Below are 17685 nucleotides of genomic sequence, written 5' to 3' on the forward strand. Positions count from 1 at the left end.
CCCGACGGGCGACGGCCTCTGTAGTCGCTAAAACTCTCATCCACGAAATTATACCTAGATATGGGATCCCCCGTAAATTGGACAGCGATCAAGGAACCCATTTCACTGCAGAGGTGGCCCAACATGTTGCCCAGGCACTCGGGATTAAGTGGGAACTACACACCCCTTACCACCCTCAGTCTTCTGGCCAAGTAGAGCGTATAAACCAAGAAGTCAAGTTGCAACTTGGAAAACTCTGCAGTGAAACGGGGCTGAAATGGGTGAACGCACTACCTCTAGTTCTACATAACATTAGATGTGCTCCCACAAGAGCTCTAAAATTATCCCCATACGAGCTCCTATTCGGGAGACCGCCACCAGTCTATACCACACAATTCCCGCTTGCTGAGTTGGATACCGGGGAAGCGGAACTCACGGCATATGTCGTCCAACTCCAGAAGCAATTACGGCGACTCCATGCCTACGCTGCTGTAGAGGGTCAGAACCTGCCTATAGATGTTCCGGCCCATTCCTTCCATCCAGGGGATTGGATCTTAGTGAAAGTTTACCACAAGCAGACACTTCAACCCTCCTGGGAGGGACCCTTTCAAATTCTCCTCACCTCACCTACCGCTTTAAAAATAGGGGAGAAGAGCTCCTGGGTGCACCACACCAGGTGCAAGAAAGCCGAGCCACCGTCAGACTCTGGGGACGGGGAGGGGGAGGACTGTACCTTTGACAAACCTCCAACCCTCCCAGCTGCTGACCTAGAGGACAACGAGCCTGACCCGCCTCCCTTGCTCCCAACTCCGGACCCGGATCGGGGCCAAGATCGGACTCTACAGACCGGACCTGACGATCGGGGCCAAGATCGGGCTCTACAGACCGGACCTGACGATCGGGGCCAAGATCGGGCTCTACAGACCGGACCTGACGATCGGGGCCAAGATCGGGCTCTACAGACCGGACCTGACGATCGGGGCCAAGATCGGGCTCTACAGACCGGACCTGACGATCGGGGCCAAGATCGGGCTCTACAGACCGGACCTGAGGAAGACCTTGCCGCTACGCCTTTGTGGGACAATTGGACTTCGGAAATTGTCCCAGACCCCACCGCAATCAAGCTGCGCCTGAAACGCCAGTGATACCCCCTCGACGACGCCATCGTTCCTGTTTCCTGCCATCGCTTCGCTTCGCTTCGTTCCTGCTTCCTGCCATCGCTTCGCTTCTCTTCGTTCCTGCTTCCAGCCATCGCTTCGCTTCTCTTCGTTCCTGCTTCCTGCCATCACTTCGCTTCTCATCGTTCCTGCTTCCAGCCATCGCTTCGCTTCTCTTCGTTCCTGCTTCCTGCCGACGCACAGCTCCTGTTTGACAGCTGTCAACCGCTCGTTCTTCTCCGCCACGTTTTGACAGCTCCTGTTTGACAGCTGTCAACCGCTCGTTCTTCTCCGCCACGTTTTGACAGCTCCTGTTTGACAGCTGTCAACCGCTCGTTCTTCTCCGCCACGTTTTGACAGCTCTTGTTTGACAGCTCTCAGCCGCTCGTTCTTCTCCGCCACGGTTTGACAGCTTGTTCTCCTCGGACTAGTCTGACAACTCCCGTCTCTGGCACCCAACAACCACTTATTTTTCCTTCTGTTAAACAACCCCTACGCAGGCCAAACACTCGTGAACTGGACATGGAACCTACCCTTCACTTATTCATCCTCCTCCTCTTTGCCCCACCTACCATGCCTTTATCAGACCAGTGCTCCGGTCTGCAGACGGACTATCGCTTTCTTGACTACCATACCGCAGACCTTGGGGGCAACCAGAACCCGGACCGAGTGGGCGACTTCAACTTTTGCCTCCCGGAATCCCGAACCCTCCTTCGTCACTCCTTGGTCCCAAGGCTCAGTGGGACCCAATACTGGGAACTTTTCATACGGGACCGGAACTACCAGCGCATTGGATCTGCAAATCTCACCTTGGAACAGCAGTACTACCGACTTCACTGTACCAATGGATCATACTTCCTCTACGGGCAAAGGGACATCCTCCGCTACCCTAATTGGACCGAGATGGAAAAGGGAGGTGCCCAACCCGTTTACACAGACAACCACCATCCATCAGAAAGGTTGATATTTGGGTTCCAATGCCTCCTCTTGACCCCGAAGCCGGAGAAACCACATCTACAGGGAGTTTGTTTAAGGCGTTTCTGTTGTCTATGGAACTTGGGCTACACACAGGGTTGGAAAGGAGGGGAATACCTTGAAGGCTGGTACCACCCTGTAGGATCTTCAAACAATTCCCCAGTGTGGGACCACGATGGACCGCAGCGATGTGGGGGAATCGCCAAGAATACGACCCTCCTAAGCACCTCTGACCCCCTCCATCCTATCGGAACGGCTCCTAGACAGCTCGGTGGATACTCCACTCTTGAGGAGCCTGATCTGCTCTCCTCATGGGGCAAGAACTCTTACCTCCAACTCCTTAGCCAGGTAGCTAAGGAGGCCCCTCCACAAGACTGTTGGATTTGCGCCCATGCTCCAAGCCACATGCGGCAAGGGCTACCCCTGGTACCAGTGCCTGTCACCCTAGAACAATTCCGCTCCGGGGACATGACATCCTGGAATCTTACCGCTATGAACCTGACTCATCAGTACCTGTACCTCACGGGTCCAACTAAGGGCCCCCTCTGCCGACTTTTCGCCGGTGGCGGGGCCCACATAGGTACCAGCACCTGCACCACCAACCTCGAACTCCATGCTTCTGGACAGGTGACAATCTCCTCACATCTAGGTTCCCACATTTACCCCAATCTTTCAATGGCATGGGTCGCGGTGATTGGCCGCCCTTCTAAAAACTCTACATACAACCCGAACCCCTTGCTCCTGCGGCCCTTCGCTTCCGGAAGGATGGAATCCTACCTCTCAGGGTTATTCTGGGTATGTGGGCATCGCGCATACAGCTGGGTGAGCCCCCACATGTCTGGTTCCTGTTTCATCGGATACATCGTGCCTGGAATCCGAGTCACTTACAACTTACCAGCTGGAAGGCAAAGGAACAGGAGAGGGCAGAAATCCCTCTCAGATCTCTCCGATGTGGCAGCCAACGGTGAAACATGGGGCAGGGCATTATTCCCTGCATATGGAGCGGGCTCCAACCATGTGGACATCCTTAAACTTACTGATGTACTTCTGAAATTCATGCAGGAAGCAGAACAAATCACGGACTCCCTCACCACAGAACTGTCACAGGTACGCCAACTCTCGATTCAGAACAGAATTGCAACGGACTTCTTGTTGTCCAGTGAGGGTGGGACCTGTGCTCTGATTGGCTCTGAATGCTGCACGTTCGTGACAGACCAAACCCTAAACATAACCGGACACCTAAACAACATCCACAAACTGGCAGGACAACTTGAAGCGATTCAACGTGAGGGACTCTCAGACTTTGACCTATGGGGCTGGCTCCCCAACTTAGGATGGGTAAGGTCTATACTTAAGGTGATTATTTCAATATTAGTTATTAGTGTTTTGTGTGTGTCTATGTGTTGCTGTGCCTTACATTGTGCTAATCCTTGTTGTGCCCTACTCCACTGCCTTCCCGAGAAAAATCCCCCTCAACTGTTCCCACTGAGAGCCTATTCACCAAATACCAGTCTTTTCCCTGAATATGTCCAAATGCGACATCTTGGGGAAGGTGAATACCAAATCACTGAAATATAGCCAGAGGGGATGCAAGGGGGTGCGGAGAAAAGATTCGTGGTTCTTTCAGAACTCGTCACGAATCTATCTCCGAGTGGGCGACTGTTAGGGAATTTTACGGGGGGGGGGCAACCAAACGAGGATTAGTTTGGACCCCGAAGTGGACCCCAAGATGACCCCGCCAGGCTAGGCCACATCCCCACAGGCACACCACAAGTAAACCCACAACCCATGGGAATGAGCCCTGTCAAAATAAAGGCTTCTCTCCATTCCCGCTTCTCCCTCTCCCCTGTATAACCCTCTCTATATGATAGTAACACTGTCACAAACCCATGAATGAAACCAAGTTATGAGTGTAGCGAAAATTATGAATGAAACCCCCTTCTCCTGTCCGCTGCGTCTTAGCCAATCAGATGATTGCAATCTCTCTGCAGAGCCTAGCTCAGCTAGCTCTGCACGCTTGAGTAAGCCTCTGACAAGGCGATGACAGGAGAACAATCACTGACAGTTCTTCGAACCTTCGGAAGCTGGTAATCCAATTAGAACTTGCTACAATGTATCCAAGCTACCCAGGCAATGAACGAGACAGCAAGTCCAGATAGGGGAACTCAAGAATCTTTATTAAATCATATAAAATCACTGCAAACATGGATTCCTTCGGAACCAACGATATTTTGATACAGACACCAAGGCCTTTCCAAGACCCCCGGCTCCGACATAATCCCCAAAGCGCGGAGTCACGTACACAGGAAAATGTCCCCTCCACCTTGTACACAAACCCATCAGGTATAATCCCTGAATATCCTCCCCTCTAGGGTTCCTTTGTTACCTCCTGTCTGTGCATATCTGGAACATCCACCAATACTCATCTTCCTGGAGATTTCAATGCCTGGGCCATCGAGTAACCCATCATGGGGTCGTCTGTCAACCCCTTGGCCATAAAACTTGTTTACCCATATGGAAATGTGTTCTGTACCTTCCCCTTTCGTGACGTGTCCATGATGTATCAATGATGTATGTATGACACTTTCTGCAGTGTTCTATGGGAAATGTTGAGAACTTTTAAAAGTTGTTGTAACCTTTTGTTCGGGGTTCATTCTCTGCATTGAACCTGCTGCGCAGCAATAAACCTTGGTGTTTTTGCTTCTACCTCTGGCTGGCCTCCTTCCTTTGCTGTCCGCAATCACCGCAGGCCCTCGCCTGACGTGCTGGGTGTCCGGCTGCTTTGCACCCAGATTTTGCCCTAACAGTTACCTACAACCGGCAGGTGGAAATTGACTTCAAAAGAGCTTTGAAGAATCAAGGTCAGAGAAAGCTAATGCCCTGAAGATTTATAGCAGTCACGAAAAGGCATTGGCACATACAACTAATTATACATATTGGATGGTGGCTATTAGCTACGGCACCCATGTTCACGTAGCCTAATACTGTATATAAAAAAATATAGAGATACTTATTTATAAATGGCTAACAAAAAGTGGTATACGACACGCTTAACAAAAAATGAAGGTCAAGCTACAATCAACAGAGCAAAACAGGTAATAATCAAATCTGTGCTGACCAGCAAAAATGAGATACCGGTACCAAGCCATATTGCTATTTCCCAAAGGCTTATGTAAAAAGAAATGTTTTCAACATGCGTCAGAAACCACAGATAGACTCATGTTGAATGTCCACAGGGAGTGTGTTCCAGAGTGTAGGCACCATTATGGAAAATGCTCTCTTCTGAGTAACTGCCAGGTGGAGCTCATGAACGTGCAACCGTACCAGGAGAGCCTCTCTGAATGACCATCATGACCAGGAACAGTAAGGGAGAAGGTGGTCTCTCACATAAACATGTTCTATACTAAGGGAACTCTGGGAGAGGAGAGTGAGGGGAAGTTCGGTTGTGCAGCCAGCTAGGACTGGTCGTGCTGGTGGAACTGTTTAGTTTCATACTGTCCATTATTATTTTTGGAGAGGGTTGTTTGAGATAGTGTAGAATACTGCCTTCCAGTGTTTAAAAACTGTGCGTACAATGGGTTGTACTCAGCTAAGTCCTACTCATAAGGAAATCTATTAGCTTCAATGGGTCTATTCTGAGTAGGACAAGCACAGACTACCCATTGACAATATTTTATTTGAAAAACAGTAAGAGAGGAACTAAAACCAATATTGCAAACTAAGACTGTAACCCTATACAGTGGTACCTCGGTTTAAAAACAGCCCTGTTTATGAACAATTCGGTTTACGAACTCTGCAAAACCGGAAGTAGTGTCCTGGTTTGCAAACTTTCCCTCGGTCTAAGAATGGAATCCAAATGGTGGAAGGGCACCGGCAGCGGGAGGAAAGCATGCCTCGGTTTAAGAACGGTTTCAGTTTAAGAACGGACTTCTGGAACAGATTAAGTTCGTAAACCGAGATACCATTGTATGCACTACTTATGTGGAAGCAAGCAACCATGGGGTAAATGAGATTTAACATATTCTGAGTAGACATGCATAGGAATTAGACATGCACAGGAAGAACTGGATAACTCAGCGGATTAGAGCATAGTGCTGATAATGCCAAGGTTGCAGGTTCAATCCCCATACGGGACAGCTGGGTATTCCTGCATTGCAGGGCGTTGGGTCCCGACCAACTCTACAATTCTATGATGCTATGATTGCCCTGTAAAACAGTGGGGTCTGCCGTTAAAACCCTAACCAGGTTTTGCAGAGAAATTTCTTAACTTATCAGTGAAAAGGGAGGAGGGGGTCCAGGCAGATATGCAAAGGAAGAAGCTGGAAGGTTTTTTTTAATGAAGACTCTCTCACATATCCCAACCCACTTTTGCCTGAATAACTGTTAGAAGAGCATCTTCATAAGATCTTAGGGGACTGGCACTATGATACAAGAGCTAGTGGTCCTTTAGATAGCCTGGACTTAGGCAATTTAGGGCTTTAAACGTGACCACAAAGCATCTTGAATTGTGCCTGGAAACTAAATGGTAACGAACACTTCTGCAAGCATGGGAACCCACAGGAAAGTTTTGGGGGAGGCGCTGAGAGGAGGTAACAGGTCAATTTCTTACAAAAAAGGAGTAGTGTCTGTACATTTGGTCTCATATCTCAGGTTTTACAAAAGGTAGAAATGCAATGTTCTTTTAATGAAAGCTGGGAATTATGGTTGGAGGAGGGCTTGCCCCCACCGTGGACTCCCATGGCTGCAAGTATGCTTCCACCATGAACCTAGCTGCCACATTCTGGACCAACTACAGTTTCCAGAGACTTCTCAGAGGCTGCACCCATAACAGAGCATATTACAAATCCAATTGAGGTAGGATTAGTCTAACCATTGATAGGGGCATCCTGCTCAAGGATGCCAACTGGCTGTTGTATCAATTAAGCTGGTACCTCTGTAAAATTCATCTGATTCCCCTTCTACCACTCACAAAACCAGATTACTCCATTACCAGAAATGAGAATTGTTCAAGGATTTTTGATTACCACCATTTGCTTACAATGAAATAAAGCCATTTTGCATATAGTAAATTAATGTTTAAAAGCTTATTTCAGAATATAGTCAACAGCGACCATTTTGCATTCACTGTAATGCTTTCCTCGGGAGTACTGTTGAGTATTGTATTTAGCAGCTTTCAATTGCCTTCTGCAGGGTGAAATGGCCAGGTGCTAACAACATTATACATAGTTCTACACAGACTTAGCAAAAAGAAAACATTTTAGAATACCTGAACAGAAGTCACCATGGAAAAACACAAGTCTGTTCTTAAGAGTGCAGAATCTCCACTGGCGTGGTTTGCTGTACAAAAACAGAAGTACCTTACCTTCAATTATTTCCTAAAGGGCTGCTGGTTTTGGCAAGAGCAGCAGGAAAGACAGCCCTCTATCAATCACTGGTTTTGGAACGGACATGGTATCATAACCTATTCCACTACAATATTCTGAAATAGGGGGGAATGCAGGCAGCACAGATTTGCTCAAGGAAGATGTATGGAACCTGTGGCCCTTCAGTTGTTCGATTACAGTTCCTATCATCCCTGACCATTGGCCATGCTGGCTGGGGCTGATGGGAGTTGGAATCTAGCAACATATGGAGGGCTACAGTTCTCCATCTCTGGCCTAAGGCATTTAAAAAAATATGTGACAGTGTGTCAGAGCAATAAACTGAGCACTGTTTCACTGCACAGCCTTTTGGGGGAGATGCTAGGCTAGAAACCTGGGTTCTAATACACTTGAATACTAACTCTCATATGTACTTTTCAAAACCAAGATACTTTAGCGTGTTACTGTAATGACTGTAATATTATAATAAGTTTATGACAAAATTAATGTTTTAATATGGATACTTTGGAGCCACAGATTTTTTTTCTACAAGTAAACCTGATACTCTGGCCTTCTGAAAGAAGGGCAAACATTTAATAGGGACCAAAGCTGCACAGTGGTAGAGCACATACCTCACAGGTAGAATGCCACAGATTCATTTCCTGAAATCTACAATTAAAAGGATCAGACCTAAAGTGACTGGAAAGACTCCTCTATCGGAGATCCTGGAAAGCCACTGCCAATTGGAGGCGGTACAGAACTAGATGGCTCAATGGCCTGATCAGGTACAAGGCGCAATTTCCTATGTTCCTATCCCATTTTCTAAAGCAATGATACTCTGCAATATGAAAGCCCTCTGTCATATAGGACAGTGACAACAGTATCAATGGACTTTAGTATACCTGTATTTTACACAAAATACAGGACCCAGGTGGCGCTATGGTTAAACCACTGAGCCTAGGGCTTGCTGATCAGAAGGTCGGCGGTTCGAATCCCTGTGACGGGGTGAGCTCCCGTTGCTTGGTCCCAGCTCCTGCCAACCTAGCAGTTCGAAAGCACGTCAAAATGCAAGTAGATAAATAGGAACCGCTACAGCGGGAAGGTAAATGGCGTTTCCATGTGCTGCTCTGGTTTGCCAGAAGCGGCTTTGTCATGCTGGCCACATGACCTGGAAGCTATACGCCGGCTCCCTCGGCCAATAATGCGAGATGAGCGTGCAACCCCAGAGTCGGTCACAACTGGACCTAATGGTCAGGGGTCCCTTTACCTATTTTACACAAACCAATGAAAAGTATGCTGAGTGATCCTGTAATAGTTTATTTTCTATATGTGTTTGCACATACAGGAGCATGCACATTCACAAATGAACAGAGTGGAGTTTGATGCCTCATTTAACAGAAAAACATGAATGGTACGCTTTGACCTTGAAACTACGAAACTAGAGCTGATGAAGAATAAACCGAAACAGGGCCTTGTCCTGGATTTCTAAAAACTGGATTGCGACTGGAATTTGTCTTATTATTCTCAACTTAAAACTTTCTAAAAATTAATCTACTACCTGGCCAGAGCTCTTGGAATCTTTTCATTTCATTTAACATCTTGGCAAATACCAAAATAAAGTAAGAGAAGGCTCAGCTGGTTTTGCAGCAGCCAGAGATACCAGTCCTTGGAGAAGGTGTTATCACAGGGTCCCCAAACTACGGCCCCCGGGCCGGATGCGGCCCAATCGGCCTCCCAATCCGGCCCGCGACGACCCCCGCCGCCCGCTCTTACGGCACACCGACAATCTTAAAAATCGGCAAAAAATCGCCGAAAATCCTTTGTGCGCATGCGTATGGGCCTCTCCCGACCCAGAAGAGGTAATTTCCGATGCACTTCCGGGTCGGGGGAGGCCCATACGCATGCGCACAAGCGATTTTCGGCGATTTCCCCCCGACCGTGTGCGTGTGCGCATGCGCACGCACTCCCCCCCCTCCGGCCCGCTGCGCGCGCACTCCCCTGCCCTCCAGCCCGCTGCGCGGTCGGCGCGGCGGGCACCGGCCCGCTGCGCGGTAAGTCTGGGGACCCCTGTGTTATCAGCTGATTAGGCACTCCCAATTAAGGAGATCATGTCTGTAAGAGCAGCATTTCAGTGTCACTGCTGCAAAGCGCTCTAAGTGTAAGAAAAAAATTATTTTGGACCACAGAAGTGCAGAAATATTTTGAGGGGTGTGTGCCAGCAACACAATGGGGAACTAAAGGGCATTCATCTATCCCACCCTATGTTTGGTGGAAAGGCAAGGGCAAATCATAATATAGAGTTTTCTCCTTTTAAAAAAAATTGCCCTGGGGAAAATGATTTTTTAAAAAGATAAAAAGGTATAACATACAAATAAATCAGTCCTTTGCTGACAGGTAGTCCTGGGTAAAGTAGGTAAACGTAAAGGACAGGGTTGTGGCGACTATGGGGTTGTGGTGCTCATCTCGCTTTCAGGCCAAGGGAGCCGGTGTTTGTCCACAGACAGCTTTCCTGGCCATGTGGCCAGCATGACTAAACCACTTCTGGTGCAACGGAACAATGTGACAGAAACCAGAGCACATGGAAATGCTGTTTACTTTCCTGCTGCAGCAGTACCTATTTATCTACTTGCACTGTCATGCTTTCAAACTGCTAGCTTGGCAGGAGCTGGGACAGAGCAATGGAGCTCACCGCATTGCGGGGATTCAAACTGCCAACCTTTTGATTGGCAAGGCCAAGAGGCTCAGTGGTTTAGACCACAACACCACCCGGGTCCCTGGTAGTCCTGAGTACAGCGCTTCCATTCACAGTTACCACACATACCATGAGAAGCTTTCTCATTACAAAACTGTAAAGTGCTGAGGATAGTCTGGGGTTTTGGTGTGTAACACAACTTCATTTTCAGAAGTTTCTGAACCTCACTGTTGCAGAAAAATAAACACAAAAACACACAATGCTACTACGCACCCTGAAAAGTCATCTCCCCAAATGTAAAACAGTAAAAAGGATCACCATTTTTTTTCTTGCTTGCTTTTTACGCCAACCCTCCGCCTGTGCATTTAATGTGGAGCTCAACATGGAAATAGTAGGTGTTAATCTTACGCCAAGTTTCCTGGAGGTAAGCCCTATTGAATTCAAAGGTGAGTAGACAGGATTGTCTGGGAGAGTACAGTGGTACCTCTGCTTACAAGAACCTCTGGTTACGTATCCTTCGGGATACGCATGCGACAAACCCGGAAGTATTTTTATGGGTTTTGCCATGCGCACATGCACAGAAGCACTTTACCATGACGCGCACATACGCAGAACAGGCACCTCCAGTTGCGAAAACCTTGGGATCCAACCGGAGCTCCGGAATGGATCCCGTCCACAACCGGAGTTACCACTGTATAAGGATTGTGCTATTGAACTTTCCCCATTACTTTACCTCAACGTAAGGAACAGCTTCTTTGCCAACTTAATTTCCTCATGCCAGGCTTCTGCTTAAAGATGCAGGCCCAGTAAAGAATTAAAGAAAGGTTAGCAGCTGCGGTTGTGGTGGGGGTCCCAATCTCCTCTTCTGCTCTTATTTGGTATGCAGAATCAGCAGGTGGACAGTTTCAAGGGCTTGAAGATAAACACTATTACCTGATTGCTACTGACCAAATAGCTGCTAAAGGTGCTGCTAATTTCAAAAGTTGATTACACTCCTGACAGACTTAAAAGAAAATGTGTGGAGCTATCATTGTTCAAAGGCACTTGCCTGATCTCCTGCACAAGCCCATGTTGCAATCCACTCAGTTGTGCAAATTTAAACATAGACTTTCCTTAGGGCCATGTTATGATGGAGATCCATGGCTACATTTTGTAAAGAATAAATTGAAAGGAACCATAGAGGGGTCTCAATTTATCCACAATGGCAGCACTATTGTGGTGCTATTTCGCTAATCAAAATTACTCCCCCAGCTGCTATTTGCCCTTCGAGGGTCTTGATCTGAAATAAAGTGACAACTCCCTCCCTCTTGCATTTTCCATTTTTAAAATAAATAAATAAACCACAAAATACAAGGACAGTTCTTCTACATCAGGCATCCCAAACTCGGCCGTCCTGTTGTTCGACTACAATTCCCATCATCCCTGACCACTGGTCCTGTTAGCTAAAGATGATGGGAATTGTAGTCCCAAAACAGCTGGATGGCCAAATTTGTTGTTGTTTAGTCGTTTAGTCGTGTCCGACTCTTCGTGACCCCATGGACCATAGCACGCCAGGCACTCCTGTCTTCCACTGCCTCCCGCAGTTTGGTCAAACTCATGTTCGTAGCTTCGAGAACACTGTCCAACCATCTTGTCCTCTGTCGTCCCCTTCTCCTAGTGCCCTCAATCTTTCCCAACATCAGGGTCTTTTCCAAGGATTCTTCTCTTCTCATGAGGTGGCCAAAGTATTGGAGCCTCAGCTTCACGATCTGTCCTTCCAGGGAGCACTCAGGGCTGATTTCCTTAAGAATGGATAGGTTTGATCTTCTAGCAGTCCATGGGACTCTCAAGAGTCTCCTCCAGCACCATAATTCAAAAGCATCAATTCTTCGGCGATCAGCCTTCTTTATGGTCCAGCTCTCACTTCCATACATCACTACTGGGAAAACCATAGCTTTAACTATACGGACCTTTGTCGGCAAGGTGATGTCTCTGCTTTTTAAGATGCTGTCTAGGTTTGTCATTGCTTTTCTCCCAAGAAGCAGGCGTCTTTTAATTTCGTGACTGCTGTCACCATCTGCAGTGATCAAGGAGCCCAAGAAAGTAAAATCTCTCACTGCCTCCATTTCTTCCCCTTCTATTTGCCAGGAGGTGATGGGACCGGTGGCCATGATCTTGGTTTTTTTGATGTTGAGCTTCAGACCATATTTTGCGCTCTCCTCTTTCACCCTCATTAAAAGGTTCTTTAATTCCTCCTCGCTTTCTGCCATCAAGGTTGTGTCATCTGCATATCTGAGGTTGTTGATATTTCTTCCGGCAATCTTAATTCCGGCTTGGGATTCATCTAGTCCAGCCTTTCGCATGATGAATTCTGCATATAAGTTAAATAAGCAGGGAGACAATATACAACCTTGTCGTACTCCTTTCCCAATTTTGAACCAATCAGTTGTTCCATATCCAGTTCTAACTGTAGCTTCTTGTCCCACATAGAGATTTCTCAGGAGACAGATGAGGTGATCAGGCACTCCCATTTCTTTAAGAACTTGCCATAGTTTGCTGTGGTCGACACAGTCAAAGGCTTTTGCATAGTCAATGAAGCCGAAGTAGACGTTTTTCTGGAACTCTCTAGCTTTCTCCATAATCCAGCGCATGTTTGCTATTTGGTCTCTGGTTCCTCTGCCCTTTCGAAATCCAGCTTGCACTTCTGGGAGTTCTCGGTCCACATACTGCCTAAGCCTGCCTTGTAGAATTTTGAGCATAACCTTGCTAGCGTGTGAAATGAGCGCAATTGTGCGGTAGTTGGAGCATTCTTTGGCACTGCCCTTCTTTGGAATTGGGATGTAGACTGATCTTCTCCAATCCTCTGGCCATTGCTGAGTTTTCCAAACTTGCTGGCATATTGGGTGTAGCACCTTAACAGCATCATCTTTTAAAATTTTAAATAGTTCAGCTGGAATATCATCACTTCCACTGGCCTTGTTATTAGCAGTGCTTTCTAAGGCCCATTTGACTTCACTCTCCAAGATGTCTGGCTCAAGGTCAGCAACCACACTACCTGGGGTGTACGAGACCTCCATATCTTTCTGGTATAATTCCTCTGTGTATTCTTGCCACCTCTTCTTGATGTCTTCTGCTTCTGTTAGGTCCTTACCACTTTTGTCCTTGATTATGGTAATCTTTGTACGAAATGTTCCTTTCATAGCTCCAATTTTCTTGAACAGATCTCTGGTTTTCCCCATTCTATTGTTTTCCTCTATTTCTTTGCATTGCTCATTTAAGAAGACCCTCTTGTCTCTCCTTGCTGCTTTTTGGAAATCTGCATTCAGTTTCCTGTATCTTTCCCTATCTCCCTTGCATTTTGCTTGCCTCCTCTCCTCCGCTATTTGTAAGGCCTCGTTGGACAGCCATTTTGCTTTCTTGCATTTCCTTTTCCTTGGGATGGTTTTCGTTGCTGCCTCCTGTATAATGTTACGAGCCTCCATCCATAGTTCTTCAGGCACTCTGTCCACCAAATCTAAATCCTTAAACCTGTTCCTCACTTCCACTGTGTATTCATAAGGGATTTGATTCAGATTGTATCTTACTGGCCCAGTGGTTTTTCCTACTTTCTTCAGTTTAAGCTGGAATTTTGCTATAAGAAGCTGATGATCTGAGTTACAGTCAGCTCCAGGTCTTGTTTTTGCTGACTGTATAGAGCTTCTCCATCTTTGGCTGCAGAGAATATAATCAATCTGATTTCGATGCTGCCCATTTGGTGATATCCATGTGTAGAGTCGTCTCTTGTGTTGTTTGAAAAGAGTGTTTGTGATGACCAGCTTGTTCTCTTGACAGAACTCTATTAGCCTTTGCCCTGCTTCATTTTGAACTCCAAGGCCAAACTTGCCAGTTATTCCTTTTATCTCTTGATTCCCTACTTTAGCATTCCAATCCCCTGTAATGAGAAGAACATCCTTCTTTGGTGTCATTTCTAGAAGGTGTTGTAGGTCTTCATAGAATTGGTCAATTTCACTTTCTTCAGCACCGGTAGTTGGTGCATAAACTTGGATTACTGTGATGTTAAAAGGTCTGCCTTGGATTCGTATTGAGATCATTCTGTCATTTTTGAGATTGCATCCCATTACAGCTTTTGCCACTCTTTTGTTGACAATGAGGGCCACTCCATTTCTTCTACAGGATTCTTGCCCACAGTAGTAGATATGATAGTCACCCGAACTGAATTCGCCCATTCCCTTCCATTTTAGTTCACTGATGCCCAGGATGTCGATATTTATTCTTGTCATCTCATTTTTGACCACATCCAGCTTACCTCCATCCATGGTTCTTACATTCCAGGTTCCTATGCAATATTTTTCTTTACAGCATCGGACTTTCCTTTCGCTTCGCTTCCAGGCATATCCGCAACTGAGCGTCCTTTCGGCTTTGGCCCAGCCGCTTCATCAGCTCTGAATCTACTTGTACTTGTCCTCCGCTCTTCCTCAGTAGCATGTTGGACGCCTTCCGACCTGAGGGGCTCATCTTCCAGCGTCATAACTTTTATATGCCTGTTGTCTTTGTCCATGGAGTTTTCTTGGCAGGGATACTGGAGTGGCTTGCCAGTTCCTTCTCCAGGTGGATCACGTTTAGTCAAAACTCTCCACTATGACCTGTCCATCTTGGGTGGCCCTGCATGGCATAGCTCATAGCTTCTCCGAGTTATTCAAGCCCCTTCGCCACGACAAGGCATTGATCCATGAAGGGGATGGCCAAATTTAGGGATGCCCTTTTCCCCAATGGCCCACATTAATAGAAAGCCTAAGGTGTACTGCTTCAAGCTGAAGTCAAGAACTAAAATGTAATGTCACTATCACATCTTTCCCTACGGAATTCAAGGCAGTACACATGAAACTCCCAGCAGACGTCAAAAGGGTTATCATTAGCAAGGATTGCTAAACTTGTATCATTTTGTTACAACTAATGTTTCCCCTTTTCTCTCAGGAAATCAAAGTTACATATGTGGTGTGTGGCCCTTCAGTTTTACCCTCACTACAACCTTGAGAGGTGGTTTGGGCTAAAAGACGGTGATTGGACCAAAATTAGAGTAAACTTCAACGACTGACCCTGGATCTTCCAAGTCATGTGACTTTCTATCCGCAAAGTAGAAAAACACCATGACATTTTTCCATACCTCAAACAGTACTCCTGGGAATAAACACCTGTGTTTCCAACAGTTGTTTTCAAAACTGTAGTTTGTATTTTTTCTTATTCCTTCCCTAAACCATATTTGTTTGCCATGTCTTTTCAATTGTAAAGGTAAGAAATATCTTACTACAGGTTTTCATAAGCTGCTCTGAGCACCTTTTTGGCAGGGACAAATCAATAAAACAGTTTACAACTCTTTTTTCAGTAGAGAGAAGATACAAATTGAAGCAAGTCAATACACACAAGGGTGTGGGGAGAAGAACGCATGAGAGAGAGAGAGAGAAAGTCCACAACTCTTTCCCTAAAAAGGTTACTTTTCAACAGGCAGGAGGATCTGTTACATTTGTTTGATGCTGAACAAGACTTCCTCAGATGAGCCTCCATCTGCAATCTGTGAAGTCCAACACCGCACTGAGAACTAAGGATTGTTGTATTCAGCAAAGTTTGCACTTGAATTCAAAAGCGAAACTAAAAGAATAATACTCAGAAAGGTGGTCTCATTGGCGTAAACAGACCTAACAACCGGATAAGCTCAGTTGGTACCGTAGAGCATGAAATACTTAACCTCAGGGTTGTGGGTATGAGCCCCACATTGGGCTAAAGTTTCATGCATTGCAGGAAGTTGGACTAGATCAGGGGCCCAAAACTAAGGCCCGGGGGCCGGATGCGGCCCAATCGCCTTCTAAATCCGGCCCGCGAACAGTCCGGGAATGAGCATGTTTTTACATGAGTAGAATGTCTCCTTTTATTTAAAATGCATCTATGGGTTATTTGTGAGGCATAGGAATTCGTTCATATTTTTTTCAAAATATACCGGTAGTCCGGCCCCCCACAAGGTCTGAGGGACAGTGGACCGGCCCCCTGCTGAAAAAGTTTGCTGACCCCTGGACTAGATGACCCCAGCGGTCCCTTCCAACTCTACAATTCTACGATTCCAATTTAGCTGTGACCATTCATTTCATTTTGCTCCATAAGTCACTTTGAGGCACTTGAGTGCAAGAGAGCAACTAATAAATAATGATGATCTTCAAGAGTTGCTCCCATTGGAATGGAGCAAGCTTGTTTCCTCCTGCTCTGGAGGGCAGGACTCGAACCAAGTTACAAGAATGGAGATTCAGACTAAACATAAGGAAAAACTTTCTGATGTTCTGTTCGACAGTGGAACAGACTCCATCAGGAGGTGGTGGGCTCTCCTTCCTTGGAGGTTTTAAAGCAGAGGCTGGATGGCCATCTGTCATTGGATGCTTTAGCCCCGTGGTTCCCAATGTGGGGCACACGCCCCACAGTGCATGCAATTTGATTTTTAAGTAGGGCAATTGAGAATGAGTCATTAGCAATTAATGGCCTTTTAGGCTTCCTCCACGTGAATAGGAGTTCACTTTTTGAATAATAAGAATTATATATCACAGGATTTTAGGTTGACAGGATTTTAGAGATGTTTAGGTGGGGTGGGGCAAAAAAAGGTTGGGAACTACTGTTCTAGAGCAAAAGGAAAGAGCCTCACAGCTTAGAGTGGGAGACTGGGCTGAGGGTCTGGAGGAGTTAACTGGCTTAGCCAAGGTGGGGAGGCAGTCGCTCCCCACCCCACCCCCAGCCAAGGTTGGGAACCACTGCTTTAGTCGAATATATCCTGCATTCAGGGGGTTGGACTAGATGACCCTTGGCGCCCCTTCCAACCCTATGATTCTAATGAATGAATGGACCCAAGTTTGTCACGCGCATTCATTCCAACGGATCTGCTCCGAGTGCGGCCAATACTCCAATGCAACCCTAAGTCAAGAGCCCTCCATCCCTCCGCGGGGAGAGCGGGGAAGGCAAGCCGCGCCCCACCCACCCAAACGTCAACAACCGCTTCCCAGCATTGGAAGCGGGAACTGAACGGAGGGAAGAGCCACGGAGGAGCGCGCTTCTTTCCTCGCCCACAGCCAGCTCCTTGTGCCAGGGCGCCGCCCCCCTCCCAGCGGCAAACCGCCGCCGCCTCTCCTCTCCCACTTACCCGCTCAGAAGGCTAAGCGCGTAAGGACCACCGAGCTCCCTTCGACCCTCTTCCGGGAACACAGCCCACCTCGCAACAACGGCCACGTTCATTCGCCCCTCGGGTCTGACCACGCCCGCCGCCCGCTCATTGGCCAGGTTTGAACGCATCTCGCGCCGGCCCCTGCCTCGCCTCCGCCGCCTCCTTCATTTTTCTCCTCGCTGATTGGCTGGCTTCGCCAAGAGCTGTTGAAAGCCTCTCAAGCTTCTAAAAGAGGCGTGGCTTTTTCCTTTGGGTAACCTGCTTTAGGTGGGGAATGTTTTCCCTGGCTGTTCCCTCCTACTGCTCTCCCCTCTCTCCCTTTCAAATAAATTGTATTTATTTATTTAT

The 17685-nt window shown here is 47.1% G+C and overlaps 1 protein-coding gene across 4 annotated transcripts in view; it reads right to left on the reverse strand.

Moving 5' to 3' along the window:
• The window catches only part of TANGO2 (transport and golgi organization 2 homolog), a 108337-nt gene extending 90874 nt beyond the window's left edge, over positions 1-17463 (reverse strand). For 2 of the 4 annotated variants that reach the window (XM_088659554.1, XM_035097847.3), the window contains exon 1: positions 17317-17463. In XM_088659554.1, coding sequence (XP_088515680.1) covers positions 17317-17408 — 92 coding nt within the window. In that variant the 5' untranslated portion in view covers positions 17409-17463. The remainder of the gene's footprint in view (positions 1-17316) is intronic. The other 2 variants (XM_035097846.3, XM_035097845.3) reach the window with 1 other exon arrangement.
• Between the last annotated feature and the right edge of the window lie 222 nt (positions 17464-17685).

Source organism: Zootoca vivipara, chromosome 16 (assembly GCF_965207765.1).
Source record: "Zootoca vivipara chromosome 16, rZooViv2.hap1.1, whole genome shotgun sequence".
Lineage (NCBI taxonomy): Eukaryota > Metazoa > Chordata > Lepidosauria > Squamata > Lacertidae > Zootoca > Zootoca vivipara.